Raw genomic sequence first — 21,477 nt, forward strand, 5'->3', positions numbered from 1 at the left:
TGTAAGATTAATTTTTTATCTCTCACGGCAGGACGAAATTCGAGATGTCGACTAAAAGAGGTGAATTTCTACTTGAACAAAGATTGGTTAATAAATTTGTCAGGTGTTCTTTCATTTATGAACAGGGTACTTCAATATGCCATGAATTTACAACACTGAGCTCCCATCTTTATGTTTTTTAGAATGGAAGTCATATTGAGAAAGTCACACATAACTACTTATGCAGTGGTGCAATACAAAATACTGCACAACTCATGTATGCGATGTGTGAACAACAGTGCAACTGGAAAAGAGCGGTTACTGATTCAGCTGTTCACAACTCCTTCATGCTGGGTGCAGCTCCAGAATATCGATGTGTGAAGAGGATTCTCTGGGTTGCAAACGCAGCAATGTAATTATGATTTTGTTGAAACTTTTGCAACAGTTGTGAAGGTTCCAGGTGGATTGACATACTTCACTTTACCTACTGCTATTTGACATAAAGTAATTTGACATATAACCTATTTTACATACAAGCATTTGGCTTATTTATTTTTCATCTAATTTAATTTGATATAACTTTTAGGTATACTTTTTCTGGCATACAACTACTTTGTTTCATTTGTACATTCACATACCATATTTTGACATACTCTACTGTAATTATATTGTGCACATTGTTAATAGTTCCTGTTACAGTTTTTTGCTTAAAAATTATAAAGGTTTTGGATGTATTGTTGGGCCATCGGATCTGTGCCCCGGTAAGATATGCAAACTGAACCCTAATTCCTTCTCAGCCTTGGCTATTCATTTCTCTCCCTGCATTCCTATCTCTCTCTTTTCTATCTCTCTCCCTTTCTCTCCCCCAATACTCACAATTTTGAGCCTTCTTGCGGGACACTTTATTGCAGTCCAATGTTGTCAACTCAACATGAATACTGTAGCACGATGGAAAAAAAATATTATTACGTAATAGCATTTTTTCGTTGAGTATCAAACAAGTCAATATCTGTTTCTTATAAATCATGCAACGAAAAGAGCAGCTGCGATCACAGGTGAGGCTTATTTTATTTGAATTGATTACATATTAAAATTAGTTACTTAACTAATAGTGATAAAATACAACATTTTTATGTAATTTATACAGACAGGTCAGAGTGCCTAATAAAGAAAATCAGGAGAGAGGGAGTCTGTGCGAGAGAAGCAATAAATTTCCAAGGTGGGAGAGACACATTACAGATTAATAGAAGAAGAAGTAGCTAGATTTGTTATTAACTTGGGTGAAGGCAGCAGCAGCAGCGATAGTAGTGACTCACATTCAGATATTCCGGGATATGCCCTCTGTAATTTCATGCATAAGACAAGTATTGGTCTTTTGTAAATATGTAAATTATTTTCAAAAGCATAAATTATAACTCCTGCACATTATCAGTATGTTACGTTTTATAGTATGTAAATAAGATCGTAGCATGTAGTAACTTCGCCATAGCTGGTCCGTAGCCTGGATGAGAAGAAAGAGGGTACATGACTATGTGTTCATTCAGTCCTACAATTTTATTAGGACTTCAAGATCACGTTCCAAACCTAACAAAATAAGATAATGAGATGAAGGAGAAGTATTTATGACGAAAACATTTCTCTTTGAAAACGAAATAGATTCCCTTCACGTAATTTCCATTTAATCAAAAAATATCCACTGTAATCATATAATTATCTCCAAATAATCGTAGATGTCAATCAGCGTCATTAGAACTTACTTACTGGCTTTTAAGGAACCCGGAGGTTTATTGCCGCCCTCACATAAGCCCGTCATTGGTCCCTATCCTGAGCAAAATTAATCCATTCTCTATCATCATATCCCACCTCCCTCAAATCCATTTTAATATTATCTTCCCATCTACGTCTCGGCCTCCCCAAAGGTCTTTTCCCCTCTGGCCTCCCAACTAACACTCTATATGCATTTCTGGATTCGCCAATACGTGCTACATGCCCTGCCCATCTCAAACGTCTGGATTTAAGGTTCCTAATTATGTCAGGTGAAGGATACAATGCGTGCAGCTCTGCGTTGTGTAACTTTCTCCATTCTCCTGTAACTTCATCCCTCTTAACCCTAAATATTTTCCTAAGCACCTTATTCTCAAACACCCTTAACCTATGTTCCTCTCTCAAAGTGAGAGTCCAAGTTTCACAGCCATACAGAACAACTGGTAATATAACTGTTTTATAAATTCTAACTTAAATTTAATTATGAATAAATAATAATTAACCTCACATTATTAATAAGCAATATTCAAGAGACATGACATTGTTTAACGGAAGTTTGGCAACATCTCTATTTGGCAAGGTTCGTGCCCTGCTGTTTGGCATGGTGGGAGGAAAGCTGGTGGAATGGAGTAGAGACGTTAACTTTACCAAGAACGACAGCGCTGAAGGTGCACAGATCCGATGGTCTGACAATACAAAAATTATGGAGGGTGAATTTGCAGAAACAACAAGAGGGAGGCAAATTTATCTTTTAGGGCATGGGTTCTCAAACTGTGCGTCGTCGGTCTATGTTTTGGGCGTTGCAGCTATAAGGTAAAACTAAAATAATTTATAATGCAGCCTATAAATGAAACATGATATGAAGGTTTTCATTACATGTAGATATTTATTTTATTCCAATTTTTTGTATTTTTACAAGCTGGTAAGGAAGGCTAAATGATTATTTTCTTAAAAAAAAAAAAACACCAAATCTAATTTGAGCATTTTTTAAAATTTTGGTACAAAAACATCCCATGGAAAATATCACATGTGAAGGACGGCACAGTCTCAAAAAGTTTGAGAACTCTTGTTTTAGGGGATTCTTATATCAGAAGACTACAACATATGGCCCAAAGATATCAACACATAAGGATAAGGAACGTATTTTGGATTACTTAAGAACATGTGGCCATAAATTTACTTTACAATTTTTTATTATTTTAAATGTCGGTACATTATGCAAAGTATGTCAAATGAATACTATACCAAATTAATAGCGTGCGAACAATAAATAGTCTATGCCAAATTTAATGAGTAGGCAAAATGTGAAGCAAATAAAAATATTGTATGCAAGAAAAAAATATGTATATTAATATAATGTATTAAAATTTTGTATGTCAATTTTGAATATGTCAGATCTCTTGTAGGTGAAAAGTAGTATGTTAATCAGCCAGGTACAGTTGTGAGCAGTGTTGCATCCAAATGTGACAGTAATACTTTATAATTATAGTTTCCATAGTGTTTAATCGATAAAAATAAATTATTCGTGGCAGTTGCTAAATGTACGACATAAACAGAATATATATGATGATGATAATAACACAATTTTATTTATTGTTCAACTTTTCGTAACACAAAAACGACAGTTGCCAACAATGTTTATGCAATAGTGCCCATTGGTTATTACAAAATGCACTGAAGAATCAACTCAGAGATGGAAAGTTGCAGTGAAACTGCGGTTGCAAAGCAGTGTCTCATCTGTGAACAGGCTTTCAACCTTCTGTCACAACTTTTCCTAAAAGTAGTACGCTGCATATTACTTTTAGGTTTTGTGTGAACATGAACACGTAACTTTTGCAGTTGCAGTAGAAAAGTTGCGCAGCAAAAGTAGCAACATGCCACTGTACCTATAAAAATTCTTAATGCCTTCACTGGGTTTTAATCTGTGAACCTGAGACCTGTAGTATATATTATAGCTATCTGACCACTAAGGTATGGTCACACTTCACTACTTTTGCTGCGCAACTTTTGTACTGCAGCTGCAAAAGCAGCGTGTCGTGTTCACACGTAAGCCAAAAGTAGCGCGCTGCATGCTACTTTTCGTGCTGGGCGCAACCCGAGCACTGCAAAAGTTGCAACTGAAAGTTGCGAGTCTGTTCACACACAAGATGCTACTTTTGCAGCCGCAGTCATGCTGCAGGTTTCCATCTCCATGTTGACTTTTCAATATACATTTTGTGGTTATGTTCACATTATTATGAAACTAATGTGATAGCTTACTTATCTATTTATTTGCTTTTCTGTCCTAACTAGTATTCAGAAATTGGTATTATTTTTACTATAAAGCTATTAAAAACGCCTACAGACCTGTGCAAATTATTAGACTCAGCACCACATTTTTTACATTTTCATAATATCATGAATTACTGGCCACAAAATAATTCTATAGGACTCTATGCAACAGGATCACTAAAAAAAAAGTTCTAGAAACCCGAATGTTTCCACAAATGAGGGACTGGTTCCCTGATGGTGAATGTGTCTTCGTGTAAGATGGAGTACCCTATCATAAAACCAGATCAGTAACTGATTTTCTGGCTGAAAATAATGTAGACATCCTTCCCTGGCCAGATAAACAGCCCAGACACAAATTCAATTGAAAATCTTTGGTGTATCGTAAAGAGAAAATTAAAAAAAACGACTATTACCATCAAGGTGGACCTCATAGAAGCACTTATCCAAATATGGCACAGGGATGAAGACGTCAAAAAACAATGTGAAAATCTTATGAACAGCATCCCAAACCACATAAATTTGGTGATAAAGAACAAAAGGTTTCATACTAAATATTAATTGTTGCAAACAGTGTGTAATAAATGAGTTTTGTAGAATAAATGTTACTTGAATCATATATATTATCGTTTGAGTCTAATAATTTGCACACGTCTGTATATACTTAAATTATAACCAACAGCATATTCACATTATTAATGTTGGCAACCCTCCTGTTTGAAACTACGCTATGGAAAATTAAAAAAATGAATTATATCATCAGCAAATATACTCAGACTGTGTTGTACATTTAGTAACTGTTAGAAATCATTTATTTTCATCACATCTAACATTAAAATATATTCAAACAATAAAACTATCATTGGCACATTTGGGTGGCAACACTGGTCGCAACCACAGCAAAAGTTTCAATAAAACCAATATCAAAAATGTTGTGGCTGCAACCCTGAAAACCCTGTTCACACGTCGCTACTTATAAGCTGCGAGCAGCATGTAAAAGAAGTGGGCAGCAGGTTCAGCAGCCGCTACTTTTCGGGTTGCACTATTATTCACACATTGCAGTATAAGAATTGTGCAGTTTTTTTGTACTACAGAGCTGCAGAAGTAGCAACATGTGACCGTACCTTAAGAATGAGAAATCTTTACAAGTATACAACATAAACAAATACGAGTTTTTAGGCTTACACAGTGACTGTGATCAGAATTGGGTTTTTGTGTGTTCCACTTTGTCCTGGAACTTGATATTTCCAACGTTTTGGAACTGCTTACAGGTTCCATCATCAGGGCAGATAGATAAGACTGAGGAGGGTCTCCTACTCTGTTCAGCTCATTATGTCACGCTCAGTTGTCCAGATTAGCCAGGCGTAAAGAGGGCAACCTCCCTTTCGGTCTTACCTAACTGCCCTCATGATGATGGAACCTGTAAGTAGTTCTGAAATATTGGAATGTCAAGTTCCAGGAAACAGTTGAATACCCAAAAACCTAATCCTGAACATGAGCCGATATTAGTTGCTAAAATTGTCAAACAGAGGTTAAATGTTCATAAAAATATTTCATTTCATATTAAAAACCTTTACAATAAAGAGGGGCGATGGGTGAAATTTCTATTTTCTACACTTTTCAAACTACATCCTAGACTTTTTGTAGACATAATCATGGTGTGATAATGACGTCGTGAAGTTTCATTTCTGTGAGTCAATTAGTTTCTGAATTATTAACAAAAATATTTTGAAAAATTTTCATATTTTGAAATGAAATGTATAGCTCAATTTTTCAGTAAAATGTCTGACATTTTTTTGTAAGACCAGTGGCATATTTAGAAAAACATCATGCATTAGTTTTCCTGTATCTCTACTACAAAAGAGGGAAAAAAGTTTTATAACCACTGCAAACCTAAAAATAGAATTTTCCATTACTTACTTACTTACTTACAAATGGCTTTTAAGGAACCCACAGATTCATTGCCGCCCTCACATAAGCCCGCCATCGGTCCCTATCCTGTGCAAGATTAATCCAATGTCTATCATCATATCCCACTTCCCTCAAATCCATTTTAATATTATCCTCCCATCTACATCTCGGCCTCCCCAAGGGTCTTTTTTCTTCCAGCCTCCCAACTAACACTCTATTTGCGTTTCTGGATTCGCCCATACGTGTTACATGCCCTGCCCATCTCAAACGTCTGGATTTAATGTTCCTAATTATGTCAGGTGAAGAATACAATGCATGCAGTTCTGCGTTGTGTAACTTCATCCCTTTTAGCCCCAAATATTTTCCTAAGAACCTTATTCTCAAACACCCTTAATCTCTGTTCCTCTCTCAAAGTGAGAGTCCAAGTTTCACAACCATTCCATTGTCACTATAAATATTTAATTTTTTTATTTAAAAAAGTATTAATTTAATCATAAAACCCTTGAGCTATTTTAATAACACAGTGCACAGGATATACAGGAAAAAATTTAATGTTCCTAGCATCAAAACTGTAAGAGCCTTTACACTTCGAATCTGACGAAATGTGCTGGAAAAAAAAAGTGTGAGGAAACAGCTTATAAAATTTGCATGGAATTGAAGTTCAAGGGTGCAGCCATTTATATATTGTGTAATTTTTATGCTTTCGAGTGCCGCAAAGCACTGAAACTTGCTCAAGATATAAATAAAAGATTACTGATTCATTTTGTACAAAAAAGTGAAAATGCGATTTTTGATTGAAAATGACCGAAATTTCACCCGTCGCTCCCCTAAGTTATTATGTTTTAAATTGTCATTTCTACTGTGAAACAAAGATAAAGAAGAATGGTGCAAGGTTGTTATAACAAGCGTAAGTTCTGTGGGTAGTGGAGACAGTGAAACAGGTACAGTTAAGAATGGGTTGGAAGGAAGCAAATGAATAATACAGACTCAAAAAGACAAAGTTTTGAAGAAAAAGAAAGATAGGAGAACCAAGATGGCCGCCGGACCCGAGACGAGTACATCCCCCGCAGTGTTGACTTTGACTGATGTGACAGGACCTCGATGGTGGTCGATCTTCATTACAACGTCACCGGTCAGAAGTGAGGTTATGATGATTCGTGAATCTTCCCCACCACTTACTATGACAGAATTATTAAGTGCTGGGGTCAGGCTGAGGACGGGTGCGATGTGCTCACTGAAACATAATACAATTTGGATCATAAAATAGGCCCTTTTTGCATACCAAAAATCTGAAATACAATTGCCAACAGTTACACCTGAGATATATCTATTGAATAATAAAGCCCTCTTTTTCAACTAAATGTTAATTCATGCAAATTTTTCATACTGAACTGTCGTGACGTTACAGGTTGTTCCTTTCTTAATTGTTGAATTTAAGAACAACTTGACGAAATAAATGAGCGAAGCTTTGTACAGCCTACTCATTCCCACATTATGATATCCTTGTATGGATAAGTTTGTAAACTGAGAACTTTATTATGGTAATGTGAAACTGAAAATTCTTTATTGCTATTATTATTATTATTATTATTATTATTATTATTATTATTAGGCCTATTATTATAAGTAATAAAAATGAGTTCTGACATAAATGAAAATTGAACTTCGGTTCCAGTTATTGCAAGTAATTTTCGACACAAATAAAACACATCAAATGCTAGTATTCTTTGGTTTTTTGCACACTCACTGTAGAATTTAACTTGTGTGTTCACCTGGGGAACAAAACTCCATCTGCACAAAAAATGACTTAACCCTCTTTACCAGATATCATCAATTGACAGATTAAAAATTGCGTCAATGTAGAATATATAGTGAGTTTAACTAGTGTTTATATATTTTACATAAATATTATGAACTGAGCTGAATTTCGGATGTTTTAGCTGAAAACATCTTTTATCCATATATAATCTCAATAATAAAAACAGCAGGTTACCTGCTCAGGATTAAAAATGTCAAGATAGTTTGCTGGAGCTCCCTGAGAATATCCCTGTGTTGCCTGGACCATGGACTTGCGCAACAAAAGTTATAAATAAAGGACACAACGGGGATCGAACCCAGTCCACAGTATTATGAGTCCAGCATTCTAGCCAAAAATAGACTGGAGGAGGACATTCGTCTTGAATGAATGATTACATGTAACATCTGTAAAGATGACACAGAAATTTCTTCTGTTGATTAAAATTCACAAAATTAAGTAGAACTGAAGAAGATTCATACTCTTTAAAGTGATACAATAAAACTTCTACACATTTTGTGCTGACGCATTTTTCACACGTATTGATTTTTTTTTAAGGTCCTACCAAAATTCCTGTACCTTCCATATTAGGAGTAATTTATTTCAAAGAAACATCTGTAGTTTCTTTTCTACACCTATACGATCGTTTAAACCCTGGGAAATACGAAAAGTCATTTATATGTTCTAAATGAATTTTGCTTGAAATTAAGTTTCACGTAAAAATGTAAGAACACAAAAATACAGCACATGTGCATTGTTAAGATGCGGTCCACTTTATAAAATTCGTGGAAATTCTGGGTTGTCCACTTCTCCTACACATACCAGCTTTAGTAAACTGATTATGGGAGAATCAATTCAGAAAGGGGAGAAAAGAATGTGAGTAAACTCCCATCTTACAGCTCGTAGTGAAGAAAGAAGAAACAGAATATTTTAAACAATGAGGATGTGGTTCTAAAACTGTGACTGCACTGAATACAACTACCCTAACACTCTTCCAAATTGAAAATGTTTTGATGTAACTGAACAAATTATGAAACAATTACCACAATTTCAGGGTATGGTTTATTCCTTTGGTGCAAACAAAAGCAAGCAGTCTAAAATAACACTTTTTTCAGTAAAATGATCACATGTTATTAAAATGCCACTCCAGATGTTATTTTAATACCATTTCAATTATCTATTTTTCTCATTTATGCTTCCTTTCTTCTTTTATACATAAATGTATAACAGTGGCGACTCGTGATATTTTTGTATGCAGGATATTAGATTGATGACAAAGACAAAAACTAATATTACTAATAATATAATAATAATAATAGTAACAATAATAATTATTAAATAATAATAATAATAATAATAATAATAATAATAATAATAATAATTTCTTAGGAAAATATTTGGAACTAAGAGGAACGAAGTTACAGGTGAATGGAGAAAGTTACACAATACAGAACTGAATGCATTGTATTCTTTGCCTGACATAATTAGGAACATTAAATCTAGACGTTTGAGATGGACAGGGCATGTAGCACGTATGGGCGAATCCAGAAATGCATATAGAGTGTTAGTTGGGAGGCCGGGGGGAAAAAGATCTTTGGGGAGGCCAAGACGTAGATGGGAAGATAATATTATAATGGATTTGAGGGAGGTGGGATATGATGATAGAGACTGGATTGGTCTTGCTCAGGATAGGGACCAATGGCGGGCTTATGTGAGGGCGGCAATGAACCTCCGGGTTCCTTAAAAGCCAGTAAGTAAGTATAGTAATAATAATAATAATAATAATAATAATAATACTTATAATAATAGAGCATGCAAAATCAATACAAGTAGGCCTATGTTAGTCTTTAACTCACCATTCTGGAACTGGCAATTTATTAGTAGTGAAGTTCGATTCTCCTCCTCTTTTTTTAGTTGCGAATATGGCTCCTAAGCCATTGTACTGCCCGATATTTACCGATGTTCCATCGTACGTTTGCGCAATTAATTTCTTGCTACAGTTAAATTCTTCTAAATGATCAAATACAACGTCAGATATCCTTTCAGCTGTCCTGTTATCTGAAAGTCCTGTTAATTCTTGTATTTATTATTGCTTATTTTATTTATTTTATGTAATTTTGTTTCTTATTCATTTTATTTTTTATATTATATCATTTTAAATTATTAATTATTTCGTTTATTCTATTCTTTTAAAATGATTAATGAACTGCATTTAAGAAGGCTATAAGGATACTTGAAAATTCTTATTGTAGTCTGTGACAGGGTCTCCATCACCCAGAAAGAAGGGTCATAATATTAGGATACGCGGTCATACCCTCAAACGTAATTAAACTCAAGCCATACCCCACTCTCTGCACCCTCCCCGTCCACTAACTTCACTGTTAGAAATACCGTTTGCTGTACGATATTTGGATGGTTCATCAGAACTTATTTCTGAGCTGTGCAGTGGCGACAACTCACAACAGAAAGTGGAAGCTTAAAGGAAATTAATATGTCGGGATACATTGAAAATCAAAATCTGTAATTAAAATGTTTTCTATCCTCAGAGGCACGAAATTAAACTGTAGGATCATCCTCATATCCTTCATGGAGGAATCGCCACTGATGTATAAATGAAGTTTTAGTGTACATGGAATTATGGAAATAAATGCATTGAATTAGAGTGACTGTTTACAATGACAGCTGCCAATGGAACTCTGAGGCACTGCTCTCCTTGTGAAAATATTTGAAAGGCTTCTTCCATTTTTGCTTGCCCGACTAATTTCACTAGTTAAGTGTTTCTATTTGACAAATCTATTTTTCATAACTGAGTCCTTTCTTGACTAAATTTCACCAGCCACAAACAGAGCTTTTATACTAGATTTTAAGATATGATATATTATGATAACGAACAGTAAGGCACTCACAGTGAAAGGAGCATGCCTGTGTTAAAATCCTGTTTGGGACAAGTTAACTGGTTGAGGTTTTCTTCCGAGTTTTTGCTCAACCCATTAAGAGCAAATGCTGAGTAACTTTTGATGTTGGGCCCTGGACTCATTTCGCCGGCATTATCACCTTAATCTCACTCAGACGCTAGATAATCATAGCAGTTGATAAAGCATCGTAAAATAACCAAATAAAAGAAACACACTCTAAAAAAGAAAGAGAGAGAGTAATATGAAATACAACTTACTATATTCTGAGTTTAAGATTGAGCGATTTAAGATCCCAGACAATTATGGAAATATCATCTGAGCCAGTGAGAAGGTATTGCGATTGTTTTGTTATAGCCAAGCAGAGCACTGGTCCACTGTGACCTGGAAAATACAGAAAATTTTTTTTGTTATGTTTTACTTACAGAAGAAATAGTGTAAGCAATGTAATTGTATTATGTAAACAAACAGCACCAATTACTAGTGCCACCAAAAAGTTATACAGGAAATGCAAAATAATTTTTATGTTATAACTCATTTATAAAGCTGCTTGTGCAAGATCAAATTTCGTCAAATTCAATGCTTCCAAGACTTTTCAAGACTTGCCAATACTTAAACATTTTATTATCAAATCACTTACAATATTGAAGTCTTTGTCTTGAAAGTATGCCAGTAAGAGCATGTTCTAACCGATCAAAGACTTCACAGTTCTTTGAAGGAATTGACAATGGAATTCGAAAATATTAAAGCATCAAGAACCACAAAAGCATGGCATCCTGGCTGAGTGAAAGTTGTTTGCTAATTAATTAAATTACATAAATTATACCCATGCCTGTATGCCACGTAGGCTGACCAGAATTTTTATGATCCAGCAGGGGATATCGGCAATTTCAAGAAAAACCACAAACGCTTTTCTAGTCACTCTCCGTTGAAATGTTGCAGAAAATACATGTAACAGTAGACATAATGATAGTACTTTGCACACTAAATTTGTAGAGTATCTTAATTTTTTTAATTAAAAGCATAAACAAACGTAACTCCTATACATAATTATAGCCACTAAGAATTCAATTTCAGTACTGACGCATACATGGAAATCTTTCGCATAATATTGTACACACTGAACTCTAACACACATATTTTACAAGTACTTGTCGGAAGAATGTATCTTTTTAAGGATCTGTTCATTCCCATACAGCTTCACACTAAGTTCTTCACATGAGAAATGATAAAGTTTTATGCAACTTGATTACACAACTTTTAACACTGTATCACTTCGGAATATATACACAACACATCCAACCATCCCACACAACACAAACAAGCTGCATTCCGAACAACGGTACACAGACTACTCAACATACCAATGAACCAACAGGATTACAACGAAGAGCTAAACACAATCAAATACATAGCACAAGAAAACGGATACAACCCTAACATAATAGACAACATAATACGTAAGACAAAACATAATCACAAAAAAACATAAGAATACAACACAAACACAAGAACACAAAAAATACATCACACTAACATACGAAAACAAAAACACACACAAAATTGCAACCTCATTCAAGAAATTAAATTACAACATCGCATACAGAACAATTAATAACACTACAAAAACATCTCGACACACAAACAAACAAATACAACCACACAGGTGTATACAAACTCAAATGTAACACCTGCAACAACTTCTACATAGGACAGACAGGCAGATCATTTCAAACAAGTTACAAAGAACACATCGCAGCCATAACAAAATTACAAAACACCTCCACATATGCAGAACACATCACAAATGCTAACCACACCCACAGAGACATCAACACAGACATGGAAATACTACACATCCAACCAAAAGGCCAGAAACTAAACACACTAGAACAATATGAAATATACAGACACACAAAAACACACCCCAACGAAATTCTCAACACACAACTCAACTTCAAAACACACACACTCTTTGACTCTACACTATACCACAGGAACACACCCTCACAGGAAACAGAACAAGTGGCGCCAAGACCAACAATGACCAGTTCTGAAGATGACCCATAAATAGGTCGAAACATGTTAACGAGGTACAGTGAAACCTGTCTAAAGCGGTCATCTGAAGTTACCTTGTAAAATGGTCGTTTTATCAGGTGGCCGCTGGATTAAGGTTGCAGTTTTTTTTTGTGAATCAGCATGAAAATGCTGAATTTCACTGACTTTTTAGGACTGTACGCGTACAACAATCATGCATATTAATGTCAGCCTCTTCCATTCTTGCAACTAGCCTTTTCAAAACTCGCTTGCTGTACCTCAATTTAAATGACTGGATAATACCTTGATCAAGGGACTGGAGGTGTGATGTATTTGGGGGAAGAAACCCCAATTTCACGCATCACATTGCGATTTTGTCGTTTAATCTTGGAATTGAAATCGCATAGCTAATTCTCAAACAATGATGGTGTCATCCAAGCTTTATTGTTGGCAGTCCACTTCACCTCCAATAAGCCCATGTCAACATGTTTCAAACATCTCGGTTTTAATGATTTCCCTGTCATTAAGAGTGGTTCTTTTTCTCCTGCAGCATTAAAACAAAAGAGCAGAGTTATTGTGTCTTTTGCCAACTTCCCCCCGTTACATTCTTTTTTCTTAAAACTTAAGTTTTGTTAGATAGGGCCCTGAAGAAAAACCTGTTTCGTCAACATTGTAAATGTCTCTGAGTTGATATTCCGCAAGAATTGAAGGCAGTCTATTTTTTCCATTCTTCAATAACATTGGTTGCAATGTCACCTCCTTCACCAGACACAGAACGAAATGCAATGTTATCCCGTTTACTAAAGCACTTTAACAACCCATCACTAGCAACAAAATTTCTTACATTGAGTTCTTTGGCTTTCTCTTGAATCATAGCCCCACTTACTGCAGTTTCTTCCCCCTCACACACTTGAACCATTCATAAACGAAATCATTCACATTACTAAACACAGATTCTCTCTTCCTCCCATTCTTCTAATATTTCATCTTTCTTTTTAATTATACCGTTAATTTGTGTCCTTCCACATTTGAATATTTCTGCAATTTTTCTCGCAGATGTTCCCTTCTCACATTCTTCAATCATTTTTCGACTCACCTCTAAACTTAACACGACTCTAAATTTGTCAGAAATGATTTCTCACTCAAACTAACTTCACAGTTCCTCTGAATCAAGTGAATGAGAAAAAGAAAAATTCGTAAAAGCTGATCCATATAGAGAAAGATAGAATGAGGAGAAAAAATTAAAAAAAAAAATTCGAATGGTTAACTACCTAAAACATACTGTGAAAAATGTCCGTGTTTCAATCCTTAAAAAACGAGTAAGAATTTATAGCTGTGCAGGGTCGGAGTGGAAAGTGACAAAAGAGTCATAAAACAGTAACCAACTAACCCCAAAGATATGGAGGGTGTACTGTTGTACACTTAGCTATTGCTTCCTGTCCTCTAACCATCGAAAAAATAGGTCAGACAGTATCCGTGAAAAGATTTTTTGTTGGACAGTGACCGCTATAGTCAGGTTCCAATCCAAACAGACCCCGGCCGTTAAATAAAGAGAGAATTTGTATTGATCTTATGGAAAATCCAATTGGTTCCAGAGAAAATTGGCCTTTTGGCCAGGTGGCCGTTTAAATGAAGTGACCGTAAAGGCAGGTTTCACTGTACATTGAAATTTAACACAGGAAAGTCTTACCATACATATTCTGAAGATAAAGTTTTCTTACAAGTGAAAACAAATTAAGTGTTTCAACTTTCATTCTTGACTTTTTATCAGTCCAGATTGAGTTCATTGTGGAGAAAAGTCTTTCAACTGTTGAATTACTGCCTGGAAAGCACATGATTAATGATACTGTTTTGAGAAGATTTTGAAATGGAATGGATTTTTTTTAATGTTGAAAAACATGATACCACTTTTCACCTGTTGATTTGTCACAAAATTCTTCAGTTTCTGACCTACTTAAAAATGGATGCTGTGGTAGTTCTAATACTTCTGCGTAACACGAATGAAGGCAAAGATGCTATGTTCTTCTCAAGAGTGCAGAATATCTCATACTGTGCTCGCTGGTTCTTCTGTCTCTTGCTGAGAACCGTTCAGAAATATGCATGAAGCACAGCAGTTTCATCACGATACTAAAAATACTTACATTTAAAATGTTATTGAAACAACATCAAAGCTTCTGGCGACAAAATTAATTTTCAGGGACAAAAACGGGGTCACTTGCTCCCTGGGGATAGTAAGTCAAAACTGGGGACTGTACCTGGAAATTGGGGACGTCTGGTCAGCCTAATGCCATGGGTTCTGTTGAATACCACAATAAAATGAAGAAAAATAAACGTGCATGAGGAAATTGTAAGGCAGATATGTCGAGTTAAATACACTACTGTAAGTCTAATTTTTCAGGTAAAGCTCCCTGTGAAGCAGACTTGAATAATTTCAAGGGAAAAATTGCTCTGGGGCTGGGTATCGATCCCAGACCTCTGGCTGAACATACCAGCACTCTACCAACTGAGCTACCCAGGAACTCCACCCGACACCGTCTCAATTTTTTCCTTTATATCTGTTACCGTAAATGTACGAAGACCAGTAAATGTTAGAATTTACTGGTATAATCTAACACTTACCATTATAGTGCAGTAAAACCCCGAAATATCTTATTAGATTAAAACATTTTGAACTTTTACCAAGAAATGTTGGTAAATCTCAGGATTTACCTATTCAAGCTGGTAAAAGCTAGATCAAAGAATCTAAAGCGAAAAATCCTGCCTCCGTTGTGCAGGTTCAGAAATAATTGCAGGATTGATAAAGTGAAGCGGTTCTGAGAGGCTGCCAAAGGAAGTCTTGAAATGCAAACGAAGAAAATGAAAGCAGCCACTTGAAACAAAATTCCAAAACTTTCAGTTAGACATAATTTGAGAATTAAAGTACCGGATATAGACTGGGCAAAAATTGATGCAAAATCAATAATAGCAGTGGTCATAAAAATTCAAGATGACGAGTTTTATAAACTTGGTACCAAAGTTGGCAAACTGAAGTCACTGTACACTAGAACCAATTTACATTGTGCAAAAAATCTGTGCGTCAGTGGCTAACCATGACAATATCTTTGAAAAATATTGGAGTGCAAGAGGTCAAATAACTTTATTGTCAAATGCCTGGCATTAGAAAACAACAACAACATTGTGCAAAGAAAATTTTAACATCGAAGAAGTAAGAAAGAAGAAATTAGCATACGAGAAGTGGTTAGCAAACTATCTTTTGTTGGAGGACAAGGGTTCAAGAAGTGTAATTGTTTAAAAAAGTGTTGAACAAAACAATGTTTGTGTAAATCATCTTCTATGTTGTGTAATTCTAAATGTCATAACAGCCAACCTTGTAACAAGAATTAATATTCATAATGTCTGTTTTACTTTATTTATGGACCTGGACTGTTTGAGGGAATATAAAGGCTTTGTTAATTTTTGTATGGAATACTATAACAGACAGTGGTTAAAACCATAATATATTTCACTATTTTTAATACGGAATATTGTTTATTATAATCACATTGGAATGTAAAAATATTTATATAACTTCAATTTAAAATAATTATAAATTATTTCAGTCATTGCTGAGGTATTTTTATTTATGTTTTGAAATAGGTCCTAAAACAATAAAAAGATGAATCGGAAATGGATATGTAAAAGTGCAAAGAATGGCAAATCTTAGTAAATATTTTTTTATTAAATTAATATGATTTTGCCACAACTGAGATTTACCAACATCTCTTGGTAAAAGTTCAAAATGTATACATCTAATAATATATTTCGGGGTTTTACAGCACCATAACGGTAAATGTTAGGTTATACCTGTAAATTCTAAGATTTACCGGTCTTCGTACATTTACAGTAACATATCCACACAACTCGAGTATGCTGACAAGATGCCAGACCCCCACATCGAGTGCACACAAACTCTGTGTGACTTGGAACTGTGGTTTTCTGTTAACGTACCTACAATAACGTATATATTATGCAAGTCTACATTTTCAGATAAAGCTCCATGTCTGCTTCACAGAGATAACATTAGAGATTCCAGTGACTTTTTTCAGTAACATGTGGCTATGATAGTCACACACGAGCATGACTATTGACCTTGTACTACTAACCACTCAAATTACAGTATTTAGAATACTTTCCATCAGAAGTAATTGCTTTTTTTTTTAAATAATTTGATCGATCAGTGTATTTAGTGCTACACAGACCACTTCTAAATAAATTAAATAAACAAACACAACGTATAACACTGAAATGAGTGCAGTATTGGACTCCTCAGAGGACAAAAAATTATTAATAAGTAATTCACATAGGAGGTTGGTGTGATAATACATTTTGATTACAAAGATCTATGGGAAGTCGGCTCTAGATTCTGGTGGGAAATGTAGACTTACTTCCAAGAGAGTACCAGTGGATGGCACTTGGAACATTTTCTATGCTAATTTACTATGAACTGCTTCAAAATACCATTACTTGCTTTCAGTGAAAAATGTTAAACTGAAAATGATAAGACATTTATTCTCTGTATTTGATCCAAATGAAATTTAACAAGGATACAGCACATGTCTTTATGCTTTAATGAGTTGAGATTTTCGTCATATTTGGTGATTTCAATAGGCGATTTCTATTTCCCCAATTAACTTCTTTAGGTTTAAAAAATAGTTTAATGTATTGTCTCACCTTTGAAAGTGTGAGTGAGGGAATTTGACATGACATGCCAAAGTTGGGGGTCTCCTGTGTTGGGGATCACAACCACGTGCTGTCCAGATGGAGTGGGTTCTATCAGCTTCACTCCTGCCGGACAGTGCAGACCTGTAGATCAAAAGCAACTTGTACTACCCACAAAGCATTCCCATATTCGAAGGATTTTCTACTGACAGGTTAGCAATGCATACTTTGTCTATATATCATGATTCAATATTCATTTTCAATAACAAAATTACTTATTTATTTTATTCATATAATTTTCAACTATAAAATAATAATAATAATAATAATAATAATAATAATAATAATAATAATGATAATATCTATATGGAAGTGCAAAACATAAGCATATAAAGATAATATAAGTTTTATTTGCTGCAGCTAATCCTCCTTAGCCTTTTTTTATTCCTACTAGTAAAGTCTGCAATTACCACTGATTTGCATAAGTAGCTACAGTAGCTGCTTCAGAAATGTAATAACTGAACATCAGTAGCATATTCTTGATTTGAGATAATAGATTTAAAACAATGACGGGAATCCAGATCATTTTGATTTTTGAACAATATTTTTCTTATCTCAAGTATTAAAAAAGTGAAAATGTTACATATGTACTGTAACTATGTAGAGAAATGCCGCTTGGGTAGAGGGAAAACATAACTTGCGTAAGATCTTAAATTCTAAGGTTCCTAGAGGAGTGCCTTGTAAGTTATCATAATGCTGATTCAGGAAGCAATTATAATTTCATAAACATCAGCTGCCTCTGTTTTCGTTTCCAATCATAAACATGTCTCTTTGGTGAAGTCGTATCTCATTGTTGTAATCTGTTTTGTAATAAACCATTTACTTATATTTACAGAATTTGGTGTTCATATTTTATAGTCTAATATTATTTCAGTACTATAAATTATTTTCAACGAACCAATAGAAGTGATGCTCATGGTTTACAGAGATCACTTTTGAAAAATATTTCCTAAAATGATTTTGTGTTAAATCACTGATGCCCGTTCAAAAGAATAAATCATTGTTAACTGAAAGTATTAAACATTAATTCCAGAACATAATCACCGCACCAATATGTAGCACACTTAGTGAGAAATGTGAAAGAGATACGTGGCCAGAAAAACTTGTTCCACAGGTAACCCATGATTCCTATAGACTCAAAATCCTCTATATCCATTTTCACAAATTAAAGGATTTTGACAGTGATTGGTGGCAAATAGAGGGAATTTTGAAACTAACAGTGACTTTTAACAAACCTTTTGCTTTAAATTTAGTATATTTTTGTATTAAAACTATATGAAGGGTTCAGAACCATAGTGGGTCAAGCACCATTTACTAAAACCTTAGAAAACAAGGATTAAAATGAAGTTATTACCATAATTCAATGGAAACATATAGCAAGTAATATAAAGTATACACATTAAAATTAAATGAAATGTCAATCTTCATTAAACTATGGTACCGGTATTCACTTAACTTTAACTCTTGCTTTCTCTGTTTTTAATAAATGGCGCTTGGCTCACTATGGCTCTGAACCCTTCAATAAATCATTAGAATTCATTCTTAGTAAGCAATATGTGGGCATAACTCAATTCTGAACAAAATGGTCTTTAGGAGGTTTTGAATCTAGAGGAATCCCATGCAGGACACCACAAATCTCATATTTACAGATACAGTTTCAAAGAAGGCCAAATTTTTTCACTTATTCTTTTTCCCTCTTTGTGTACAGATATTGTATTGTAGAATATCAAAGCAAATAGTAACTTTTTTTTTATATAAAATATCTTTAGGAACATGACAACGAAGGAAATAAATTTAAATCTCAAGTTCCTTCTGCTTAATTTAAAAGTAATTATATTTCCAGCTGATGGTTGTGCAGGATTATTGGTACAGTAATTGTTGTTGGGCTCTGTGTAGTATATGAGGAGTTCACAACCAGAGTGGACCAAGTCCTTCTGGAATAATTAAAAAAAATTGAGTCTTAAAGTTTCTGGCTCATACTTAGCAACCTTCACCTTCCATAGGAAATGCTGCCCTCTGTGGAGTAACAAATGAGTTATGAACTTGGTTTGTTATGGCAATGAATTAATCTAAGTTTCCTTCATCTGAGATTGTATTAATCCACAAACTGACCACTGGTGGACTTTGTCCACTCTGGTTGTGATATATAGTATTAGTATCAGTATTTATTTATTTAACCTGGTAGAGATAAGGCCGTCAGGCCTTCTCTGTCCCTCTACCAGGAGATTCCACCTATATATAGTCCGGGTCAGCTTACTTCATAACAATTTTTCCCCCATTACTACATATGCTAGTGGATTGTGGTGATTTTCTAGTTCGCAGGTTGAATTTTCTTTTGCGAACTTCGTTTCGAATTTCGATACTGACAAATACTACAAAAGGTAGTGATTTTGTAACTGTCATGTTGGCAGCTGAGACAGACTGGAGTTCCTTGAAATTAAAATTGTACTACATTTCTGAGCCGGTTTCTGGAAGCTAGTGAAATTTGAACATACTAATAATTAATTAATATCAGTATTAATATTAATACATAATAATTATTTCACATGTTGCGTTGTGGTTGCAATTTAAAATTATACATCTTGATTACACAACTTTTAACACTGTATCACTTCGGAATATGTATGATAAGAACTTCCTTGTGTTAAATTTTAACGTACCTTGTTAACATGTTTCGACCTATTTTTGGTCATCTTCGAACTCGTGAGTTCTGAAGATGACCGAAAATAGGTAGAAACATGTTAACACGGTACGTTAAAATTTAACACAAGAAAGTTCTTATCATACATATTTCAAAATTATAGTCAGAAAAGTGTAAATAAATATAACATACTTGAGTGTGATAATGCAGATGGGTAACTGATAGAAATATCATTTCACATTTTAATGAACTTCTTCCGTGTTTAGGTTTTTATTACGATAATGTCGAAATGAGGAAAAAGCATGGCAGCAACTCCACCAAGGAAGAGTAAAGCGTGCTGCAAGAGTGGGGATAATTTCCCCTACTGGCGTTCTGTTCTTTCTGAGTTAACAGAAAGGAGATAATGAAGAAGAAATTATGCTTATGGAGACAGCAATTATAACTAGAATAGCAAACTTATTAGGAGCAAGTATTCTTAAGCATACATTTCATGGTGATATTCGGTTTTCGGAGTTAGTACTAATAATTTCATGCGGTCAAATAAAATACATTTTTAGGTTAGGTCTCGTGAATCAATTGTTTAGATAAACCAATGAATTTCATATTGCCAGACAATATACCTAACATGTTGATCTCTTTCTCGTATAGTTTACCTATGAAAATATGTTACAAATTGCTGAATTATTTAGACTAACCCTCCAAGATAATGGTAAAGTACAATAAGTAAAATAAGTCATTCAGTACGTAGAATTTAATGATTTTACTTCATATGGTTATATCTGGTAATAATTGGCAACACTGACAAGACGACAATATTTGCTATTTAGGGACTGTTCTTATATGACCCTATTTGCTAATCAACATTTTATGTCTTGTAACTCACATGTATTCTCCTATTAGTATATTAACTGTATAATATATCTCAAGTGAATTAATTGTCGTATTTATCTTGGGCATTTTAGGTCTTATAAATTGTGTGTTTGTATGTGTGTGTGAGTGTGTATATTCCCCTTTATGTTATGTAACTGATTTCGATTATGTGTAATTTTCTATTTTATTTTATATATTACATAACCGATCTTGACTATTTGTAATTTTAAATTATGTAACGGATCTTTTCTATTGTAATTTTCTACTATATTTTATGTAATTTCTAACGTATTTTCTTTTGTGTTGTTTTGTAATCAAATTTTGTATTTCATGTATATCATTGAAACCAGGTTGAGTGGAAGAGAAGGCCTCATGGCCTCAACTCTGCCAGGCAAAATAAACCTACTACTACTACTACTATAAAACGCAAAGTGTTGAAATCAAATGAGCGATTTTTTCCTACATGAAACGAAGAGGAATTGTGTGTATTTAGAGAAATACCAATAGTAGATTTATGTACACACACAACCTTCCTAATTACA

General features: G+C 34.4%; 1 protein-coding gene across 5 annotated transcripts in view; it reads right to left on the reverse strand.

The window, feature by feature from the left end:
• The window catches only part of LOC138701339 (protein qui-1), a 1,858,863-nt gene that overhangs the window by 55,203 nt on the left and 1,782,183 nt on the right, over positions 1–21,477 (reverse strand). For all 5 annotated transcript variants that reach the window (XM_069828122.1, XM_069828123.1, XM_069828119.1 and 2 more), the window contains 3 exons: positions 17,377–17,508; positions 10,890–11,013; positions 6,969–7,156 (listed from right to left, as the gene is read on the reverse strand). In XM_069828122.1, the coding sequence (XP_069684223.1) occupies positions 6,969–7,156; positions 10,890–11,013; positions 17,377–17,508 (444 nt within the window). The remainder of the gene's footprint in view (positions 1–6,968; positions 7,157–10,889; positions 11,014–17,376; positions 17,509–21,477) is intronic.

The sequence above is a fragment of the Periplaneta americana genome, chromosome 6, assembly GCF_040183065.1.
Source record: "Periplaneta americana isolate PAMFEO1 chromosome 6, P.americana_PAMFEO1_priV1, whole genome shotgun sequence".
In the NCBI taxonomy this organism is placed as follows: domain Eukaryota; kingdom Metazoa; phylum Arthropoda; class Insecta; order Blattodea; family Blattidae; genus Periplaneta; species Periplaneta americana.